Consider the following 19,053-nt stretch of genomic DNA (forward strand, 5'->3'; position numbering starts at 1 on the left):
TGCAACTCTGGGCAATAGCTTGCTTAATCTCCACAACGGCCCCAACAGCGCTAGGATGCCTGGCTTCACCTTGGGGGTGCCCAGGAGTGGGCACTCCACAGGGAAAGGCCAGGAAGGGTTTGACAGCAGTATGTGCACAGCGCCTTGAGACCTCTTCGGGGAGATACGTGCGCTATATAAAAGCACTACATTTACATAGTTTTCCATAACTTTCCTCAACCTAAGGACGAGATGACTTTCATTCCTAAAAACGGTTTATACTGGGAAAAGTGTACTAGAGCCCATGCTGTTAGCTAGCAATTTGACTCTTGTAGAGGCACGCTAATTACATCATTAGCAAGTCTTATCTTTCCTCTAATAGGACACATTCCTTATGCACTACTTATGAGGTTAGATAATGGAGGAAGTAAGAGTTTAAATCTATCAAATCTGGTGACTTTGGCACATATCAGCAGCCTTTTACTGGCTGCAGATGGCAGACCTGAAACAATGCTTTTAAAGTCATGCATGCTGATGCTGTAAGAGAACCCTGCAGCTCCAATGTGGCACCTGGGTTTTAGTCTCTGGTGCTAGTTTGCACCATACTGTGGTGAATTTAGTAAAGATACCAATTAGAATTAACCCATTTAGCTTTGTGTACGCAAGGGACCAGACATTGTAGGAGATGTTTAGCGGCCTTCCAGTGGTTGGGGCCAAATATGCAAGTGCATCCAGTCAGAATAGAATACAATGCTCACACAAAAACAAGCACTCTCCTACAGTTCATAATTATCTTTCTTCTTTCTTGCTTGCAGATAAGGGTTTCAGGTGCTTTAGTAGAGCTATGGCCTGTTATGTCCCTACTGTAGGTCTGTGAAAGCATATGTGCACACACTGTTATAAAAAAAAATCTACATCATAAGGAAATTAAATTGCAATTGTGTCCATGGACCCTCACAAGAGATCTACCATTCTAAAGGAAACATTTTTTTGATTTTTTTTAATTAAGAAAGATGATTGTATCCACCTTCCTATATAGGAATATCAGCTCATTTCAACTGTCGGTGATTAGATTTCCCCCATTTAGCGTTCTACGAGACGTCAAGAAGAACAGAGAGCAGGGAAGAAAATTAAAGTCCTATTGGTCCTCATCCATCAAACCTGCATTATGAACAGAGTCCAAGGTTTGCCTATCTTCTGAGGACTCAGAACTTGGGATAAGTCTTCAGACTGGCAATAGGAACATGTCTTAACCATGTATAGGCCTTCTCTATCATACATATTTGGACTCATCTTTGTCTCGATCATTATCTAATATAGTATTTCAACTTCGTCATATAGCGCTCTCAATTATCTTACCAAAAATTCCTTTCTTTTGATTAGATCATCACCTGCACATCCCTATCAAAGGCCCTTCATCCTCCTAACTCTCCTCTGTAGTCCCCTATCAAAGCCCTCAAACAAGTCAAAGTTTATGCTTAAAAAAAGAAGAGTATGGAGAATATATTTAGGGTTTACAATTGGCAGCACATGGCATAATGACGATGAAAGTTATGTGAGTGTGATGCTAACTCTCTCTCGCACCCTCATCATAGTCCTTATTTAATGATGATATAATCAAATACTACCAAGGTTACAATTCAAAGCATTAAATACAAATGGAATGCAATATACATCTGTACAAACAATAACCTATATGGTGCACAACAGCAGAATGTTTATGAGATCAAATAAATTATTCAAATGGGACAATTTATACATTCGCTAAGAGATATGATACCTTGAAAAAGTTTATGAATTGGACAAAACATCAATGGAAGATGCCATTCAAGAACTAAGTAGTGAACCGGACACATATATTAGTAGTGGAGCAAGAACATCAATGATGGAAGAACGGTCAATACAAAAAAAACTCTTTCTTAGAGGAAATGAGGTTGTACATTGCCAAACAAAGAGAAACCAGAGGACTTGGACAGCCAAAACCAAGAGAACCTATTTCTGACTGAAATGACAAAGGGACACCCTAGCTTTAGGGCTCTGCATAGCATGAAATCAACCCTAGTCTCAGCAGTTGACAGCCAGCGCTGAGTCCTTGACAAAGGAAGCAAAGTTTCATATATTTTGTTAGATCTTTTGGCTGCATTGACACCATCTCTCAAGATATTATGCTGATTTATTTGCATGAAATTGGGATAAGATATAAAACCTAAAATTATCTTGCTTCATACTTACGGAAGCTAACCTTATTGAAAATTGCATCTCCTTTCTCAACAGCGAGATCAAGGACTACTCCAAGGATTATTGTTACACTTTTACACTTTGATCAGCACCTCTGCCATGACTACTTAGGCTCTCTTCTGTTTTTTAACATACTCAGATGGCACACAAAATTATCATCCACTTGGATCAAACCACTGGAAGTTATGAAGAGCATTTTTAAAGATGCCTGACTGAGATAGCATCTTGGAAGTGAGCCTGCACAATCAAACTAAATACCTATGAGACAGAGAGCTACACTGGTACAAAATGGTCCGACTTCAGGTCACCACTGATTTAGATTCCTGTCCTCTTCAAGTTACTGTTGTTACAAAATTAGGAGTTCTCTTAGACATCACACTTACCCTCAGGGCCCAAGTTAACTCCTTCGCGCTTACGACGGGCTCAACTCGTCATGAGGCACAGTGGAGCTGTGCTCACGACGAGCTGAGCTCGTCATAACTGCTGCGGAACGCCCACGCGGGGCTAATTCCCCTCCTGAACGGGCGTTTCATGGGAGTGGGCGGAGTCGTGACGAGCTCAGCTCGTCATGAGCACAGCTCCACTGTGCAGCATGACGAGCTGGGCTTGTCACGAGCACCGTGGCGCTGCGCGGGGCCCCCCCTTCCCCCGCATCGCGGTGGAATTAGCCCAGCATGGAATGGGTTAACAAAGTCACATCCACATATTGCCGAAAGCTAGTCTATTAGGCAATGATACTCTCTAAATTGGATTACTTTGATGCCCTAAATTTATGATCTCCAAAGACATTTCTTCCAGGTTCCAGCTACAGAAAACTGAACAGTGCGTGCCCTCTTCAGTCTGCCAAGATCAGGGCCGGCAATAGGCATGTGCAAACTGTGCACATGCACAGGTTGCAAACTGTGCACCTGCACAGGGCCGCCAAACCCCAGGGGCCGCCACGACGAGGATTGGATCGGAAGGATCGTTGTGGCACTGGCGGCCCCCTGGCAGGATTTGGCGGCTTCCGGCTCCGACCCGGCGGCTAGCAATGGCAGCGTTGTTGTTTAATTTCAGTTTCACTTGACTTGCCGAGCCAGCCAGCAGTTTGGGTCCCAGGGCCGTCAATCTTAGCCCTAGTACCAATGACGACGTGACGGCCCTGGGACAGCCCCCGCGCCGCGCGCTGTGCGCAACACTGCACCTGCTGCTCATGCTCTTAGCCGGCCGCTCTGACTATCGCGCACAGGCCGCGGTCCGGCACGGGAAGCGACCGACCCTCCGTCCGGCGGCGACAGCCGCTGCAGAGCCCGCAGCATGGGGAGCTTCCAGAGGCAGAAGCAGAAAGAACCCGGAGCGGTCAGCAGCCACCTCAGGCAGCCGGCGAAGAGGGGCAGCAGCAAAGCGTGAGTGAAAACCACGGGTCAGCGCGGGAGGGCAGCATCCGTTTATTGCAGCGAGCAGTGCCCGCTCTTTTCAGGGAGCGTTGTCACCAATGCAGTGCAGGGAGCAGTGCTCATGCATGGCAGGCAACGGTCACTACAAGAACACTGCCCCTTAACTGCGTAGTCGGGTGTCTACTCTCTTTAGGAAGCCACGCCAAATCACTACTGGTGGCAGTGCACGTGCACTGATGATGTGAGCTCAAATGCACCTCGTGGTCTTGTGTCGATTTACTGCTGGGACGGCTTTATTTCACTTAAGGAAATACTGGCCATAGCAGTGCAGGGCTCAGTGTTCCTTCACAACAGGGGGCAGTGTCAGTTTACTGCGAGGGGCAGTGTGACTTTATGCAGGGTGTAGTTCCAGAGTTACCGTATGCATTGTCCTAAATTGTTGACATAATACAGAATATTGACTTATACGGCCAGAAGGTGATTGTTCGGTGTCGTTGGGGTGCCAGTCCCACAGAACGTTAGAGCAGTGCCAGAGATGGTTTTTCGGTGCCAGGGGTTTTCTGTGCTATTTGCAGATGTTTCAGCCTGGTGCTCTGTCAGAGGCTGCCTAAATGCAGCAAGGTATTTTCGTCAGAAGTTACGCTTTATCTTGCCTACAGAACTTCGCAGTTTTTATGTGAAATGCCAGATTTATTTTTACTCCATAAGCACCAACCCATTTTTTTCAGTGTATACAGAATCCCGTTTGTACACAGATAATAAGATGCTTTCGAGGTTCAACAACGCAACCAACGCTGTTGGCGCATTTCGAATGTCAAAATCGATGCATATCCCATTGTAACTTTTTCTTGTAGAACGTGTTGTATGTTATTGTTCGTATGTTGCCATTTTCATGTTTTAATGCCCCACTAAAGTTGTTTAACAGAGTGGGCCTGTGGTATGCTCACTACTACCTCTTCTTGTTTTCTCTGCCATTTGTCTCATTGTTTGTCTGTAAGTGAATGTCATCACCCCAAGCAACACACGCACGGCTTCAGTTGTGCTGTAAACGTGTAATCACATAGTGCACACCTTGGTTTGAGGCTTCTCCCGAGCCAGACATAGCAGGAGCCCGGAGCGTCGCTGCCATTACCTGATCCAGACTGCACTGAATACGCGCTGCATTTACAACTCTACAGGTCGAAGTGCAGAGGAGTAAGCATGAGCGCAGGGGCGGGGGTAAAAGGTGAGGATATCGGGCGACCACTAAATTGCATTAGAACACCTGTTCTGTTGCACCGCCTGCCCTTCGCGCACTTGCACATGCGTCGGCTGTACACTTGTATACGTCAGGGCAATTTATGATTAACGAGTCTGAAAAGAGGCTTTACTCTTGAGAGCAGTGTCGGTTTCCTGACAAAGAGATTGGGAGAGAGTGGAAGCGAGAGATAGACATGGATGACATTTTGGGGGTGCCCAGAGGAAGCACCTGCTACAGTGTGTTGCCTTTTGACCTCCACCTTGCCCTTTGGTGACCGGTCTCCTTAGCAAAGTCCTTCCCCCATCCCCTATGTTTACCCCTCCCCCAACCACACACACACACACACACACATCACACACATTCAGCTTATGAAGAGAGAGAGATAAGAACAGAAACTAAAGAGGGCCCATGGAGCTTTGTTTACTTTTCTGTTGTCTCCATTTCTTGCTCTTTCCATAACACCTCAAGCAGTAAATAAGAGGCCGTCGAAAGTCCAAGGTTAGACACGCCTGTGATGTCACTGGGTGTGAAAGGGAGTGACATGTCGCTTTTGTCACCCATAACATTTTGGCGAATCGATGTCCATGAGGGTCCGGACCCCCTCTTCCGGGGCCCCCACCTACGCACCCTGCACAGGGCCATCATTAGCCTAGAGCCAAGATGACAGCTGGTCTCACCCTGTAGGGTTCAGTTCCACAGGCTTCTCATTGAAGAGAATAGTATTTAAGTAACTTTGCATAATTCACACGCTTTCCATCAGCTGGTACCCAGATACATGCAAGCAATACGCACTCACTACATCGCAGCTAGATTCCTTAGATCCACTTTGCTGCTTAAACTGACAATCTCATACTATGGAAAGAAACATCAGGGAGGCCATGCCTCTCAGTTCAGGCAACTAAGCTATGGATCGCTCTTCCTAACACCCTCAGAAGTATAGTTGATCAGTTGAATTTCATGAGATCTTTTTGAATAAGCAGTTATTGTAGCCACATACATAGATTAATTCATGAGCATCAGAACACCCGCTCAGGAAACAGCTGCACTCCAAAATATCATTACCATGACATTAACAAGCTGATATAATCAGTTTTTAGGACATATACTAATGCACGATCACCTTTGCAAAACCATATCTTGCTATTTAGGTATACAACCCTTGACCACTTGTTACAACAGGTATTCTATACACCTGATGTGTGTTATATGGGTATTCAGTTAAAGGATAACAGAAATAGTATATTCTGTCTTATTAGTGCCAGTTAAATGATGTCATACAAAACGTTGCAACGGTTACACATTTTACATATTTACTAGGCTAGTAAAATAATAGAAACGTTGAATTTGAAATGTGTGAGTTGCAAGTGAATCATTGTGAGGAAGAAGTAGCTTGAACAGTGGTGTCTTTTATACAACATGAGGCTTAACACAAAAATTCCATCGAACAATAGCAATGTGCTTGCTTTTAACTTGGAAGACACAATGTGTGATGTAAAGTGAAACATGAAAACTCGTAGGGCGTTGAGTTAGACTTATTATGTTGTAAACTCACAAAGATGTGCACCAGTTTCACTTCTGTTTTAATTTTTCTAAGAAATTGGAATCAGCACTCTAAAGTTTGTAATGCACTAAAATTAAGCTAGTGAGCTATTTCCCCGATGCAAGGCAGTACAGATCAAGACTTCAACTTATGCAAATGTATTCATATATATGTTTGAAAAGAAGTAAAGAATAGCCGCCTCTCCTAGACATGCTAACAACTGGAAAAAGAACCACATTTGATATGTTGATTTGTAAGGAGTCACTGAAACTAGCCCTATAAACGGCCTTTTGTACCAGCTGGGTCCTTGAGATAGTTTAGTAACAATGCTCACTGTATTTTTGCAGCCAAGCACAAAGAGTGCCTTATGAGAACTTTACTCACATCATTGGTCAATGGATTATCTATGGTGCTGCCCACAGGGCATCTGTGCTTGTGACTGAGTAAACAGAGTTGAATCCATGCAGCAAACATCTCCAGTGACTTAATTGATTAAATGCAACACTCTGTTATGTGCCTTAAACACAAAATGTTTGCAACACCTAAGCTCAAATCAGAAGCAAAAAAGGTGAATTGATGTTTGTTAATGCCAACTCCTGATGCAAAGGATTTGTTAATTTTAATACATTGAAATGTCCCGTATCATTTTAAAGATCCACCTATTTCATGTTAAGGGAAGATAAAGTGTGGGGGGTGGGGTAGTGGTAGAGGGATACATAAATGTTACTCCTGTGTCCATTTGTAAAGTTGTAACTTTGTGGAGATGGAGAACATTTTACAATAAAGTTTCGCAACCTGCAAATCAAGGAAGCTACGTTTTATAAAGGCAGTACTTCCTGTGTCCCTGATTCACAAAGGCAAACTTACACTTTCACGTAAGTTTATGATTGTTTGCTTTTCACAAAAGGATTTATGAGTAGTATCTTCACGAGTGTGAAATCTCCACACGTAAAAAGACAGGCCCGCTCTGTTTCCAAGGTTGGAAAGAGAACTGGATACCTACAAATGTAAAGTGTAATTTATGCTGTGGTAACAAATAGCCACAGACTTAATTAACCGTGTGAAAATATGTTAAGCATGTATCTTAAGAAAGCACCCAATGCAATGCTAAAAATGCACGTCATGCATTTCAATGCACAACGTGACAGGCACCGCGCGGTGCTTGCCACATTGTACTGTGAAATGCAGGGGGGTGCGTGCACCCCCCATCCCCAGAATCTCTGGGGGCCCGTAACGGGTCCCGCAAGAGATTCCTGCATGCCTTTCCGTGGCGGCAATGCCACCACGCAAAGGCATGTGTCCGCCCCATCATAATATGGATGGCGATGTCTAGCAGACACCGCCACCATATTAAACTCTTTTCCGCCCGGTCGGCTTGTCGACCGGGCGGAAAAGCGGCAGACGGTCTTTCCGTCCGCCGTGGTCCCCCGCCATAGTATTATGGCGGGGGAAATGGGTGGCGGGCGGGGTCGGATGTCGGGCGGATGGGCACCGCCATGCGGACGGTGGCGATCCGCCCGACATCCTAATGGGGCCCCAAGTTTTTAGGAGAAGCGCAAATACTTAAATAGATTTGCAATTTGTGAACAAGTTTTAGGCAAGGGACTCTAAATTAGCATAATTGTGGACTGAAGTCTTGATTATATTTAATAAAAATGTAGTAGTCACTATCCTGAATTCAGATGTTGGCTGTAGGAAGGATTGGTGATAAATCTTGGATGTGAACTTTCATAATGGAAATTGGAACGAGAGACAGTGGAGAGAAGCCTTGTTCTTGACATTCAACCTTTCATGATGTGTGGTGGAGAAAACATATGACCATAACTTTGAGTTCTGAATAAGGCGTCTACATCATAGTGAAGTATTGTTGTTAGAATATTATCTCCCATAATAAATATATAGTCCTAAACATCCCTTTTTCCAACTGGAGGTAAAAGCAGAAAATATACATTAAACAGGACAAATATTTTGCAAACAATGTCTGTAATACAACATTTCTGAAAACGATATTCTGGGACAGAACCCGCAAACATGCTTACAGTAAGTTCATTAAATAGTGGTGTACCCAGTATGAAGGATTATTAAGGAAACAGTGTCTCCCTCTGCTGCTTGGCACACACGAATACCATTAAATAAAGTTCAGTGGGAAATTACCTGCCATACATTTGTTATTGACACCCTAGTTACATACAAACATTTCAGTGAATGAGGCTGTCACACAGGCATAAACGAAAACTACATTCTTTACAGTTACAGGCTAAACCAAAGGCTCTGTTGTTCTTTGCTTTCATTATACTGGGAATTTTACTCTCTCACTCTTGTAAGCTTACCCTGCTCAGTAGCTCATCCATCTCGGTGACAAGGGTATCCAGGTTATTCTGCGCCAATTGAATAAGTCTTTCCGGAGCACGCTGAGGTGACAGCAAGTGCTGAAAATGATTAGAAATATTTTTAGCCGTACAATATACATCACTATAGTGGAATATTAAAGATGTAACAAATGAAAACTCATACTTTGCACTCACAAAGATACCATTCTCATGCACTAGCGGCATCCTTCTCCCGAAAGGTCCCCAAGAGACATAGCTTTCCTACACTACATTAGCTCCAAGCCACAGTGGATATAATGGTGAATAGCAAAACATTAAGAATGACATGGGGCAATGTTTAACCCTTTGAACTACCGCGTGACAGCTTTTCATTGTAAACAGGTCATGTGCAGGGGCAGCTCTTTACTGTTTCTACTAGAATTTTTGTATTTCATCATCTTCAAGCACTTGTGGCAGCAGAAGCTATTTTTGGTTTTCTAGCAATTGACCCAAACAGTTATTACACTAATTTAGTCTCTTTACTCGGATTTATACACAGGACATTTCTTCGGCGTAGTGAGGGGTGAGAAATCAGGGTGTGGAACTGTTTGCCACCCAATGAGGACCATTAATTGGTAGCCAACTCGCAAATTAGAGATCAGGTTCAAGTACACTACTCTCCGAATCATGCTATAGAAAAAGAGCATTGCAATTGGAAGACCCAACCTTCTGCCGAAATTCAATCTCACAAGAATTATACGAAACAGAATCTCTGCTGTGACTGCACAGAATAAGAGCAAAATAACCTGATGCTCTGAAAATAATCTATGACTTTTTCCATCATGCATTAGAAATCAGATAGTTGTAAGCACAGTTTCTGCAGAAAGAACATTAAGACACAATAAAAGACTCAGACAATTTTAGATTATTTAGGTATTGTATTAAAGATCAAAAATAAATGCATATAAATAACATTTTAAGTTACTCAGTCATGAGTCTTACAACTTGCAGTATCAAACTACACATTTAGTCAAAGTAAATCTATTTCTAAATAAGTGAATCCATAAATATGATGCTTAAGGTTAGAATTCCTTCCACCAGCAAAGAATGGAGGATGGTTCAAAAGAATTCTTTTAGCCTGGACAAAGGGATCAATTTAGAGTCCAATAAGGAAACGTCCATGGGCATGGGAAATGGGAGTGGAGCAATAATCAGGAAAGTTCATGTCTTGCCTCTCACCAGACATCTTCAAATTGTTCAGCATGCAAGTTCATCAGCAAAGGGTAAAATGCAAGGGCCATGTAAAGATATTCCGTCAAGCAGGCTGAAGACCTTAGAAGATAAGGGGCTCTAGTGCTCGGCCGAGTCTCCCTCCTCGTTGGAAAGTCACCTTTTAAACTCAGTTGTCACCATACGATGGTCTGACCATCATGTGACCATTCTTCTGTTCACCAACTACAAAATTGACACTCCAACATATTTTCCCATGTTGCTCATGAGAAACAACTGTCCATTCAATCCTCACAGGTTAGCTGACAAAGAGCTTATTTACTTTCTCTTCATGGATTATGTTGAGGGGTCGAGTTTCCACCAATTCACACACAATGAAGTACTGGAAAAGTGTCTTACTGATTAAAGAATGCTGCATACACAAAAGCAACATTTGAGGAAATGCAATAAAAGTCCTTTACACCAGGCTATGAAATAATGCATCCTAAGGAAAAAGGCTATTTATTGCCTTTTAAAGTTAGTACTTCTTAGTTAATAAAAAAACTGACAGTTAAGTTTAAACATAATGAAATAAATAAAGCGTATCATATATGGAAATATTTGTAACCTTGTCAGTGATTATTGCACACAAATGTTCAACTATTATATTGGCCGACTGCCAAAATTATCAGCAATCAATTTGAATATGGGATTGAATCACACTTGTAAAAAGAGGTGCATCATTGCCTCTCTTGTCTAGCCATAGGTGGTAACAAACTATCAGGTAATACAGGTCTGCCATCAGTGTAAACCCAAGCGTCATCTTCCCTTTTGGTGCATCCAACTCACACCCAATTTTGCTGTTCAGCTTCTGTCACTTCTTCCTGCAAACTCCTAACCTCTTCCCATGTGTCTACAGCAGGTACAATTTGTGACATCTGTTGTTTCACCATTCAAATCCTCATTAATGGTATAGGCATATCTTTTGCCAACAGTCACATAGCCAATGCCTTGCCTATGAGTTAAGCACTTGACTACTGCAAATCAGGCAGACAATTGTAGGGACTGCAGACGTTTCCTCATACTTTCTCCATTTTGTATAGGCTATCTGGAGGAAGTCATGAACCAATGCTGTGAACAAATCTACCCAAAGTCATGTACGACTCCAAAACTGTACTGACTATCAGCAAAATTCTCTTTCACTACAAAACAACACAAAGCATTTGTTATAATCAGGCATTCCAAGAGACGGTGCCCTACAAAGGCATTCTCGCAGCTCAGTGAAGGCAGTCATACAACTGTCATCCCCAGGTAATGGATCAGACATGTCTTTGTGTGTCAACCTATGGAGAAGTTTTACTGTCAAGGAAAAGTTTCGAATCCATTGTCGAAAGTTACCCACCATTGCTAAGAACATGCAAACTTCTTTTTGGGTAGTTGGTAGTCTCATATTAAGAATTGCAGAGATTCTTTCTTGTGACTCGTTCTTTGTTCCTTTTTCAATTTGGTGTCTTAAGTACAGGATTTCAGTTTGGCAAAACTGCATCTTAGTCAGGAATACTTGATGTCCATTTTCAGCCAGATGATTTAAGAGAGCAACGGTATCAGTCTTGCAAGCTTTCTAAGCATTTGACGCCACCAGCAGGTCATCAATATACTATACTAGCAACGAGTGATTTGGCATTACCAGAGACTCAAGATTCTTTTTGAGCATCTGATTGAAGATTGAGGGGCTTTGTGTTTATCCTTTTTAGACTCGGCACCATGCAAAACATGATTGCCGAAACTGAAAGCAAAGAGGAACTAACTATCCTCATGAAAAGAGATGGAGAAAAAGGTCTGGCACAAATCAATGACTGAAAACCACTTGACCTTGCATGGAATCTTAAACAATATCACAGCTGGATTCTGTACCACAAGACAACATTGAACAACTATTTCATTCCCCTTCTGTAAATCCTGCCCAATCCGATACTTTCCCATAATGGGAGAGTTACATGGACTCCCCATTATCTCTTTTAGGATTCCTTGCTCAATCATTGAGTCGATCACAAGAGTAATACTAGCAATAGTATCTTGAGTCCAATTGTATTGTGGGATTCTCTGAAACTCTACATATGGTTTAACAGTGAGTCTGAATGGTTCAACATCTTTGATTAGTCCAATATCTTTACCTGTGGAGTCCCAGACTTTAGATAACATGGTGTCGCACAATTCAGTGGGCAAAGCATCTCTCGTCAGGAGAGGATACATTCCCATGTCAGATCTCTGTAAGGCATGTTTAAAAACAACATCCTCATCATTGGTATGAAATTCAATACCCTATGGAATTAAATAGATGGACCAATTAAGCTTTCACAGTAAGTCTTGTCCAAGAAGATTAATCGGACATGAATCCTACACCACAAATCGATGTCGATCCTCAAAAGAGCCAATTTTAACAGTAAATGCTTCAGAAATCGGGGTGGATAACTTTTTATATGAAACTGCTACAACTTTGATGCTTTCTACTGAGAGGGGTAGATTAGGAACCTGTGCTTTTCTTACATTAGAGATGGTAGCTCCAGTGTCAACAAGGAATGAGTCATTACTCCCGTTTGCATCTCTGTCAGCATATGGACCACTCTGGTCTGCCACTAAGGCTGCTCTAATTATGCAGTCTTCCTCCCCCCACATGCACCGTCAGACTGACGGGTCCTGATCAGGGACAGCTGGTGTTATGGGCAGCCCCCTGCCACCCTGGGTGAGTAATAAAATGTGAAATGGAACACTGAAAAACCAACAATAAATTGTGTTGGCTGCTCGGTAAACAAACATGTGTAAATCTGGGGGGGGGGGGGGTTCTTTGAGGGGTTGGGAGAGGATGGCCCTTGGCTCTCAACATGTCATGGCTGGGTGAAGATTTCTCTGACCTGGAATCATAAATCAGGGCAGTGACAACACGCTGGTTCATGCGGTGTGTGTATTACTAGCCAAGAAGTTTGACTTTGGCCATTATTTACATGGCCCAGGGAGGAGTTAGAAGACCTTGATTCATTTCAATGGATGAGGGCAGGGCAGGCCAGCCGAGACTATGTAGGAGTGAGTGGGTGTCAGTGGCCTCTGCTTCTTCCAATAAGACCCAGAAAAAGTTGATTATTTTTCAATAATAGATGGGCTGGGGTCTGGAGGAGGAGTCAAACTTCAGCAGCTTCCAGGTCCTTCCAGGATTGTGCCACAGTCTGCAGTCTAGTCACGAGGATCCCGGGGGAACGTTCCATAGGTGAGTATGGTATGCAAATTTACCGCAAATAGCGCTTTTCATGAACACTTTACAGCATTGCACAAGGTCACATTCATATTTTTGAAAGGCACAGGGAGATGAATTGCCCAGAATCACAGGAGACGGGTGTATTCGCAAAAGTGTGTCCCAAGAGGAGGTGGTTAATAAAGTGTCTGATTGTATGTGGCTTGTGTTGATTGTATTGGGGAAATGCACCATTTCATTATGCCTGATTAGTGCTTCCATTCTCTCTGTCTTGTGAGCAGCCTATCCTGCGGTAGGCATTTCCGTCTGTCCAGCAGCTGAGATTCCACCCCCCCCCCCACCCCCAAGTTAAAGCCGAGGCATGCATTGCACTTCTCATAGTGTAAGCTCATCTGAGGGACTTTACCAAGGGAAGATGCTAAAAAAAATAAAGCATTGGCTGTGGAGGAACTCTTCAACCAGTGAAAGTGAGCTCCGCAAACCTTGTACTGGATTTTTCTCAGTTTAGGAAAAGTAAAGTTAGGGCTCCTAACTTTAGGACTCCTAAACTGAAAAAAATCCTAACTTTAAGACTTTTGGTATTCACAGAAGGCATTTAGGAGTCCTAAAGTTAGGACTCCTAACTTTAGGAATCCTAAACTGAGAAAAATCCTAACTTTAAGACTTTCGGTATTCACAGAAGGCATGAAGGAGTCCTAAAGTTAGGAGTCCTAACTTTACTACTCCTAAACTGAGAAAAATCCTAACTTTAAGACTTTCCTTATTCACAGAAGGCATTTAGGAGTGGTAAAGTTAGGACTCCAAACTTTTGTGAATACCAAAATGAGTAAGTGCCTTCTGTGAATACCAAAATGAGTAAGTGCCCTCTGTGAATACAAAATGGTAGTAAGTTTAGGACTTTGTCTTAAGTTATTTCTATGAATCGGGCCCATAGTCCCCAAATTCAAGATAGCCAAATGGGGTGGGAATGGTTTCATAGCCTGACCATCAAGGCTGTGGAACTGGCTTCCTCTAGAGCTCAAGGATAAACCAAACCTAATGGAATTTAGGAGAAGTCAAAAAACATTGTTATTCGTTATTTAAAAAAAATGTATAGCCACAGACAGAAATAAATTACATGGACAGAAGATTTCGTAAACAATATACCATTTTACCAATAATGATCATAAACAGGAAAAAAAGAGAGGAAAAAAACTGAAAACATATAGGAGCATTAACAGAGAACAGAGACATAACCACATTATAATCTGACAAATAGAGATTAGAGACTCAATCCCATTGAAGACAAGACCATGTCCTTTCAATTTACGCCAAGACTGAGGGCCTCTAGCTTTAGCTAATGCCATCTCCATTACATAGATTTCTCTAAGTAAAACCCAAAATTTGTTAACACTTGGACCCTTGCTCTGGTTCCAGGAACCAGTTATACATAAACGAGCACAAGCTGATAGGATAGAAGCAAAGGACTTAGTAAAACAGCCCTGCTCTGAGAATATTCCCAACGCCAGCAGTTTCTCGGTGACCACATTATCGTACCCAGCCCAAACTGCGAGAGCGAGGGTGATACCAGACCAAAATTCTTTCCGTTTAGGATATGAGAAGAACATATGGCAAAAATGTTCTGCAAATTCCTGGCATTTCGGACAGTATGATTTAGTGTTGTTTGAGCTAATAGCCTATTTAGATATTTTCTCTGGAGTATAATAAAGCATACAAATTAATCTAATTTGTTGGAGCTTCGGATTGACTGAAGTTACTGCCAAATCTATTGTTTCCAGAGATTCATTACTCTATTGTTTCCAGAGATTCATTAATCTTCTCCTTAGTAACATTGCAGTTAAAAATCTGACTTAATTTAGCTGCTACCTGTATGCCGTCCTCACCAACCCTCCCCTATTAGTTTCTGGTAAGTTTTGCCAATGACACCTCGTCTAGAAGCCCCAAAAAATGCAGAAAAAACCTCAGTGGAGCTAGATAGCTCTAGCAAACCTCAGCCTCAAATAAAATAGTCCCTGATTTGCAAGTACTTATAAAATATTTTTGTGACAGGCTGAATTCTTCTTTCAAAGACTGAAAAGATCGAGAACCCTGTCCGTCGTATAGATCACCCAGCCGAGTCACGCCCTTACGTTGCAATTCTTTTCCGACGTGGTCATGAAATATACTCCTCAATAGAGGATTTCCCCATAGTACAGTATAAACATGCAGATCAGGGAATTTGTATACCTTAGAAATTTCACGCCATATATTAGTTATATCCCCTACTATCTTGAATCACACCCTCTTGAAGTAATTCCGATCAGATTTTATATACAGTAAGTACCCAGAATCAGATCCACAAGCCAGCTGGTAGGAAAGCCAGCTGGGACCAACTTCAGGTTCTTTAACTAAACTCTGTATTCGCCCTGTGAACGCAGCCCAAAAGTATAACTGAAAATCGGGAAGTTTAAAACCACCCAGCTCAAATGATAATTTTATATATTGTAAGGCTCTCGTGGCAAGCCGATATCCCCAAATAAAACTACAGATAGCGCTATCCAGGCATGTAAAAACGTTTGGGGCACCCTCAGAGGGATGGTATATAAAAAAAAAACATTTCAGGAGACCATTCATTTTCATGACATTACATCTCCCATATAGACTTAAGGGGAGCTGGTGCCAGCACCCCAAGTTCGCAACTACTTTCCTCAACAAAGGTTCGTAGTTCAATGAAATAATATCCCTAACTTGACTACTAAGAGAAACTCCCAAATAGTTTGCATTCTTTGTAACGCCTAAAGCCTTAGGGAGATTATCAGGTTGAAAGTTCAGAAGTGTCTGTGTTTTGTTCAAGTTAAGTTTATAGCTGGAAAAAAAGCCAAATCACTGTGCCTCGAGAGTTATAGCTGTCAGAGCATTTACCGGCTGACTCGAAAACACTGCAATATCATTCGCATATGCGGTTAGTTTGAGATCCATCCCATTGAAAGTAACCGGGATTATATCGGCACTAGATAATAGATGTTTAATAAATGGCTCAATATAGATAGCAAACAGCAGCTGGGATGGCGGGCAGCCCTGCTGCGTACCCCTATGGATTGTAAAACAAACAGATGACTGACCATTAGGTTTGGTTGCTGCTGTTAGGCTGCTATACAGTTTTTGTACTGCCGAGATAAACCCTTGACCGAGGCCATTGGAAGACATTGTTGTTCATAGAGCTCCCCAACTTACTCGGTCAAAGGCCTTCTCGGCATCTAACATCAGCATCCCCAGCTGCTGAGCTAGTTGTCCCGAGACATCAAATGCAGCAATCTAAGTATTAATATGCGCTGCCGTATCTCTTCCGGGAACAAAGCCATGTTGTTGATCTGAGACCAATAGGTGGATGATGGGGCCAATCGCGCGGGAAGAATTTTAGAACAAAAGTTTTGCGTCAGCATTTATCAGTGCTATTGGCCGGTAAGAATTCATTTCCTATATAGGCTTGCCCTTTTCAGGAAAGTCAACAATATTCCTGCAGTTCCAAGAAGGGGGAACTTCACCGCCTTTCATAATTGTGTTACAAAGATATAGGTATATTAAGGCTAATGTACTTTTGAAAACGTTTTAAATTCCAACTGAATCTTATCCTCCCCAACTGCCTTGCCAGCGGACAGAGCCTTGATTGTTTCCTCGACCTCCCAGACCCCGACATCGTTTTGCAGAAGTACGGGGTGTAGAGAATCCAAAACAGGTATTGCACACTGCTGTATATAAGCTGAGGCAATTTGTTGATCAAAGTGACCAGAATCACCATACAGGTCAGCATAAAATAACCTAAATTGTTCTAAAACATCCATAGATCTTGTATAAATCAAACCGTCTACCCCTTTAATTGATTTGACACATGATTTGTCCCTGCCATCTGCTATTTGATTAGCCAGCAAACGACCCACTCTTTCGCCATATTCGTACTGATTTGTTCTAAATTTGTGATAACTATGTGCAACTTTGGGGCATATTACCAAGCAATAGCGATATTTATCGCTATGCATGGTTATCGGGTAAAATTATATCGCCGCGCTCTGACGATTTTTACCGCTGAGATACCTTGATATTATTAAGGTTTATCTCAAAAGCAGTAAAAATCCTGCGAAATGCATGAATATCGCTGGAAAATCAGCGATATTCATGCATTATCGAGACAATGCTCTTAGTCATGTTATCTACCTTCCATTGGATAACATGGCTAAGAACTGCTCTGGGCAGGCGTTAGCTTTTGGAGATATTCGCGCTTAGCACGAATATTTCCAATAGTAAGGCTTTGTTGATAATTGGAGATAGCGATATTAGCGACTGTTTTCAGTCGCTAACATCTTGGCACGCTCACTTTCCATGTCATTAGCGATAAATATCACTGACATGCAAAGTGGGCCCCAAGATGATCGCTATCTCCTACTAGCTGTCGCTGACTGGTGTTAGCGACAGCTAGGTAATAGGGCGATAAAATTATCGCCGCTAAGGCGGCGATAATGGCCCTTGGTAATATGCCCCTTTGTCCCTTAATATTCTCTTAATCTTGGCTCTAGCCTCGATAACCTGCTGATAAATCAGTTGTTCTGCAACATCCTTGGAAGCAATAGCTGTAGCATGTAGGCGCTCAAGATCTAAACATCGCTTTTGTACTTGCTCCCACCTTCTTATTCATTAAGTAGTTCTTATCTACTTGTAGTCATTATATGCCGTTTCTCTTGGTCGGCTTAGTGCCTAGATACCCCTGGCTTGTAGTTACGCTCTAGAAATGTTATTTTCATTTCTCCACTGACAGTATTGCTGAGTTATTTCAATGGCCAATGCTGACTGACAGTATCTGATATACAGGGTTCATTGAGCATTCTATCTTTCCTAGGTCGGTAAAGTAAGTAACATTAATTGGAAAATGGTTATGGCTGTTCATTCATTAAATTCTTTATTTCGGCTAATATGCCATAAAAGAAAGTGCATACATTACATTACCATTCATTAGTAATTAAAAACATGTTATCACATAAATACATAAAACACAAAATATAAAATACAGTACAAGTTGGAAGGTAATTTGAGCTGAAGGATACATTCATAAAGGATATAGTGGACCATCCTGAAAAACCCAACATCGATACAGTTACAATTGATGCCCAACTTTTTTCCTTTGATAAAAGATAGAGAGCAAAAATCTGCTAACACTAAATACTGTTTGTTGAGATGTGTTTGTTAATAGGATTCTCAGAGCCTGGGAGCATGACCTCAAGCCCAGAAGTAAGCATATTGGTTTAATCCACCTCCCTCTAGCATGTGCGTAGAGGGGACAGAAAAAAAGAATATGCTGTTCATTTTCGGTCTGATTTAGGTCACACAATGGGCAGAGTTCATCCATTACTGGGGATGTTGAATCGCGATTTCTAGCCCACCGTGCCAAGGTAGTTTTAATCAATAGATTTCCATACCGAAATTTTAGAAATAAAGTTTTGGCAAGTGGCGGCTCGATCTCATCCATAAACATCTCGTAGAGCGGTTCATCCTTAAAGTTTAGGAACTTTGCAACTAATGTGCCACTGGTTGTAATATTTACAGTTCTACTTAACATAAAGCTCCAAAATGCTCTTTTTAGGATTAATTTGGGATTGACAGGTAATTGCTCGGGATTCTCCCAAAAGTGTTTCAATCCTATATTATTCATCCAAGTCTTGATGTGCCTTAGCCATGGAGTGGTGCTCTGACTGTCAAGAGTCATAATTTCCTTTAACCCGTCTCGGTAGTCCCGAAGTTCGGGCACTTTCCATAGTCTTACCCACAGCATTAAAGGTCGGATCAAAACTTGGTGATCAGTCCTTTTGAAGTTTAAGTCAAGCTCCAGGGGAACTAACGGGGTACCTCTAGGGACTCTTACCAGGCTACGCATAAAATTATTATCC

The 19,053-nt window shown here is 42.2% G+C and overlaps 1 protein-coding gene across 7 annotated transcripts in view; it reads right to left on the minus strand.

Moving 5' to 3' along the window:
* The window catches only part of LAMA2 (laminin subunit alpha 2), a 3,858,378-nt gene that overhangs the window by 1,012,613 nt on the left and 2,826,712 nt on the right, over window positions 1-19,053 (minus strand). For all 7 annotated transcript variants that reach the window (XM_086927001.1, XM_086926997.1, XM_086927002.1 and 4 more), the window contains one exon: window positions 8,704-8,802. In XM_086927001.1, coding sequence (XP_086783127.1) covers window positions 8,704-8,802 — 99 coding nt within the window. The remainder of the gene's footprint in view (window positions 1-8,703; window positions 8,803-19,053) is intronic.

This window comes from Lissotriton vulgaris, chromosome 6 (assembly GCF_964263255.1).
Source record: "Lissotriton vulgaris chromosome 6, aLisVul1.2, whole genome shotgun sequence".
Taxonomy (NCBI): domain Eukaryota; kingdom Metazoa; phylum Chordata; class Amphibia; order Caudata; family Salamandridae; genus Lissotriton; species Lissotriton vulgaris.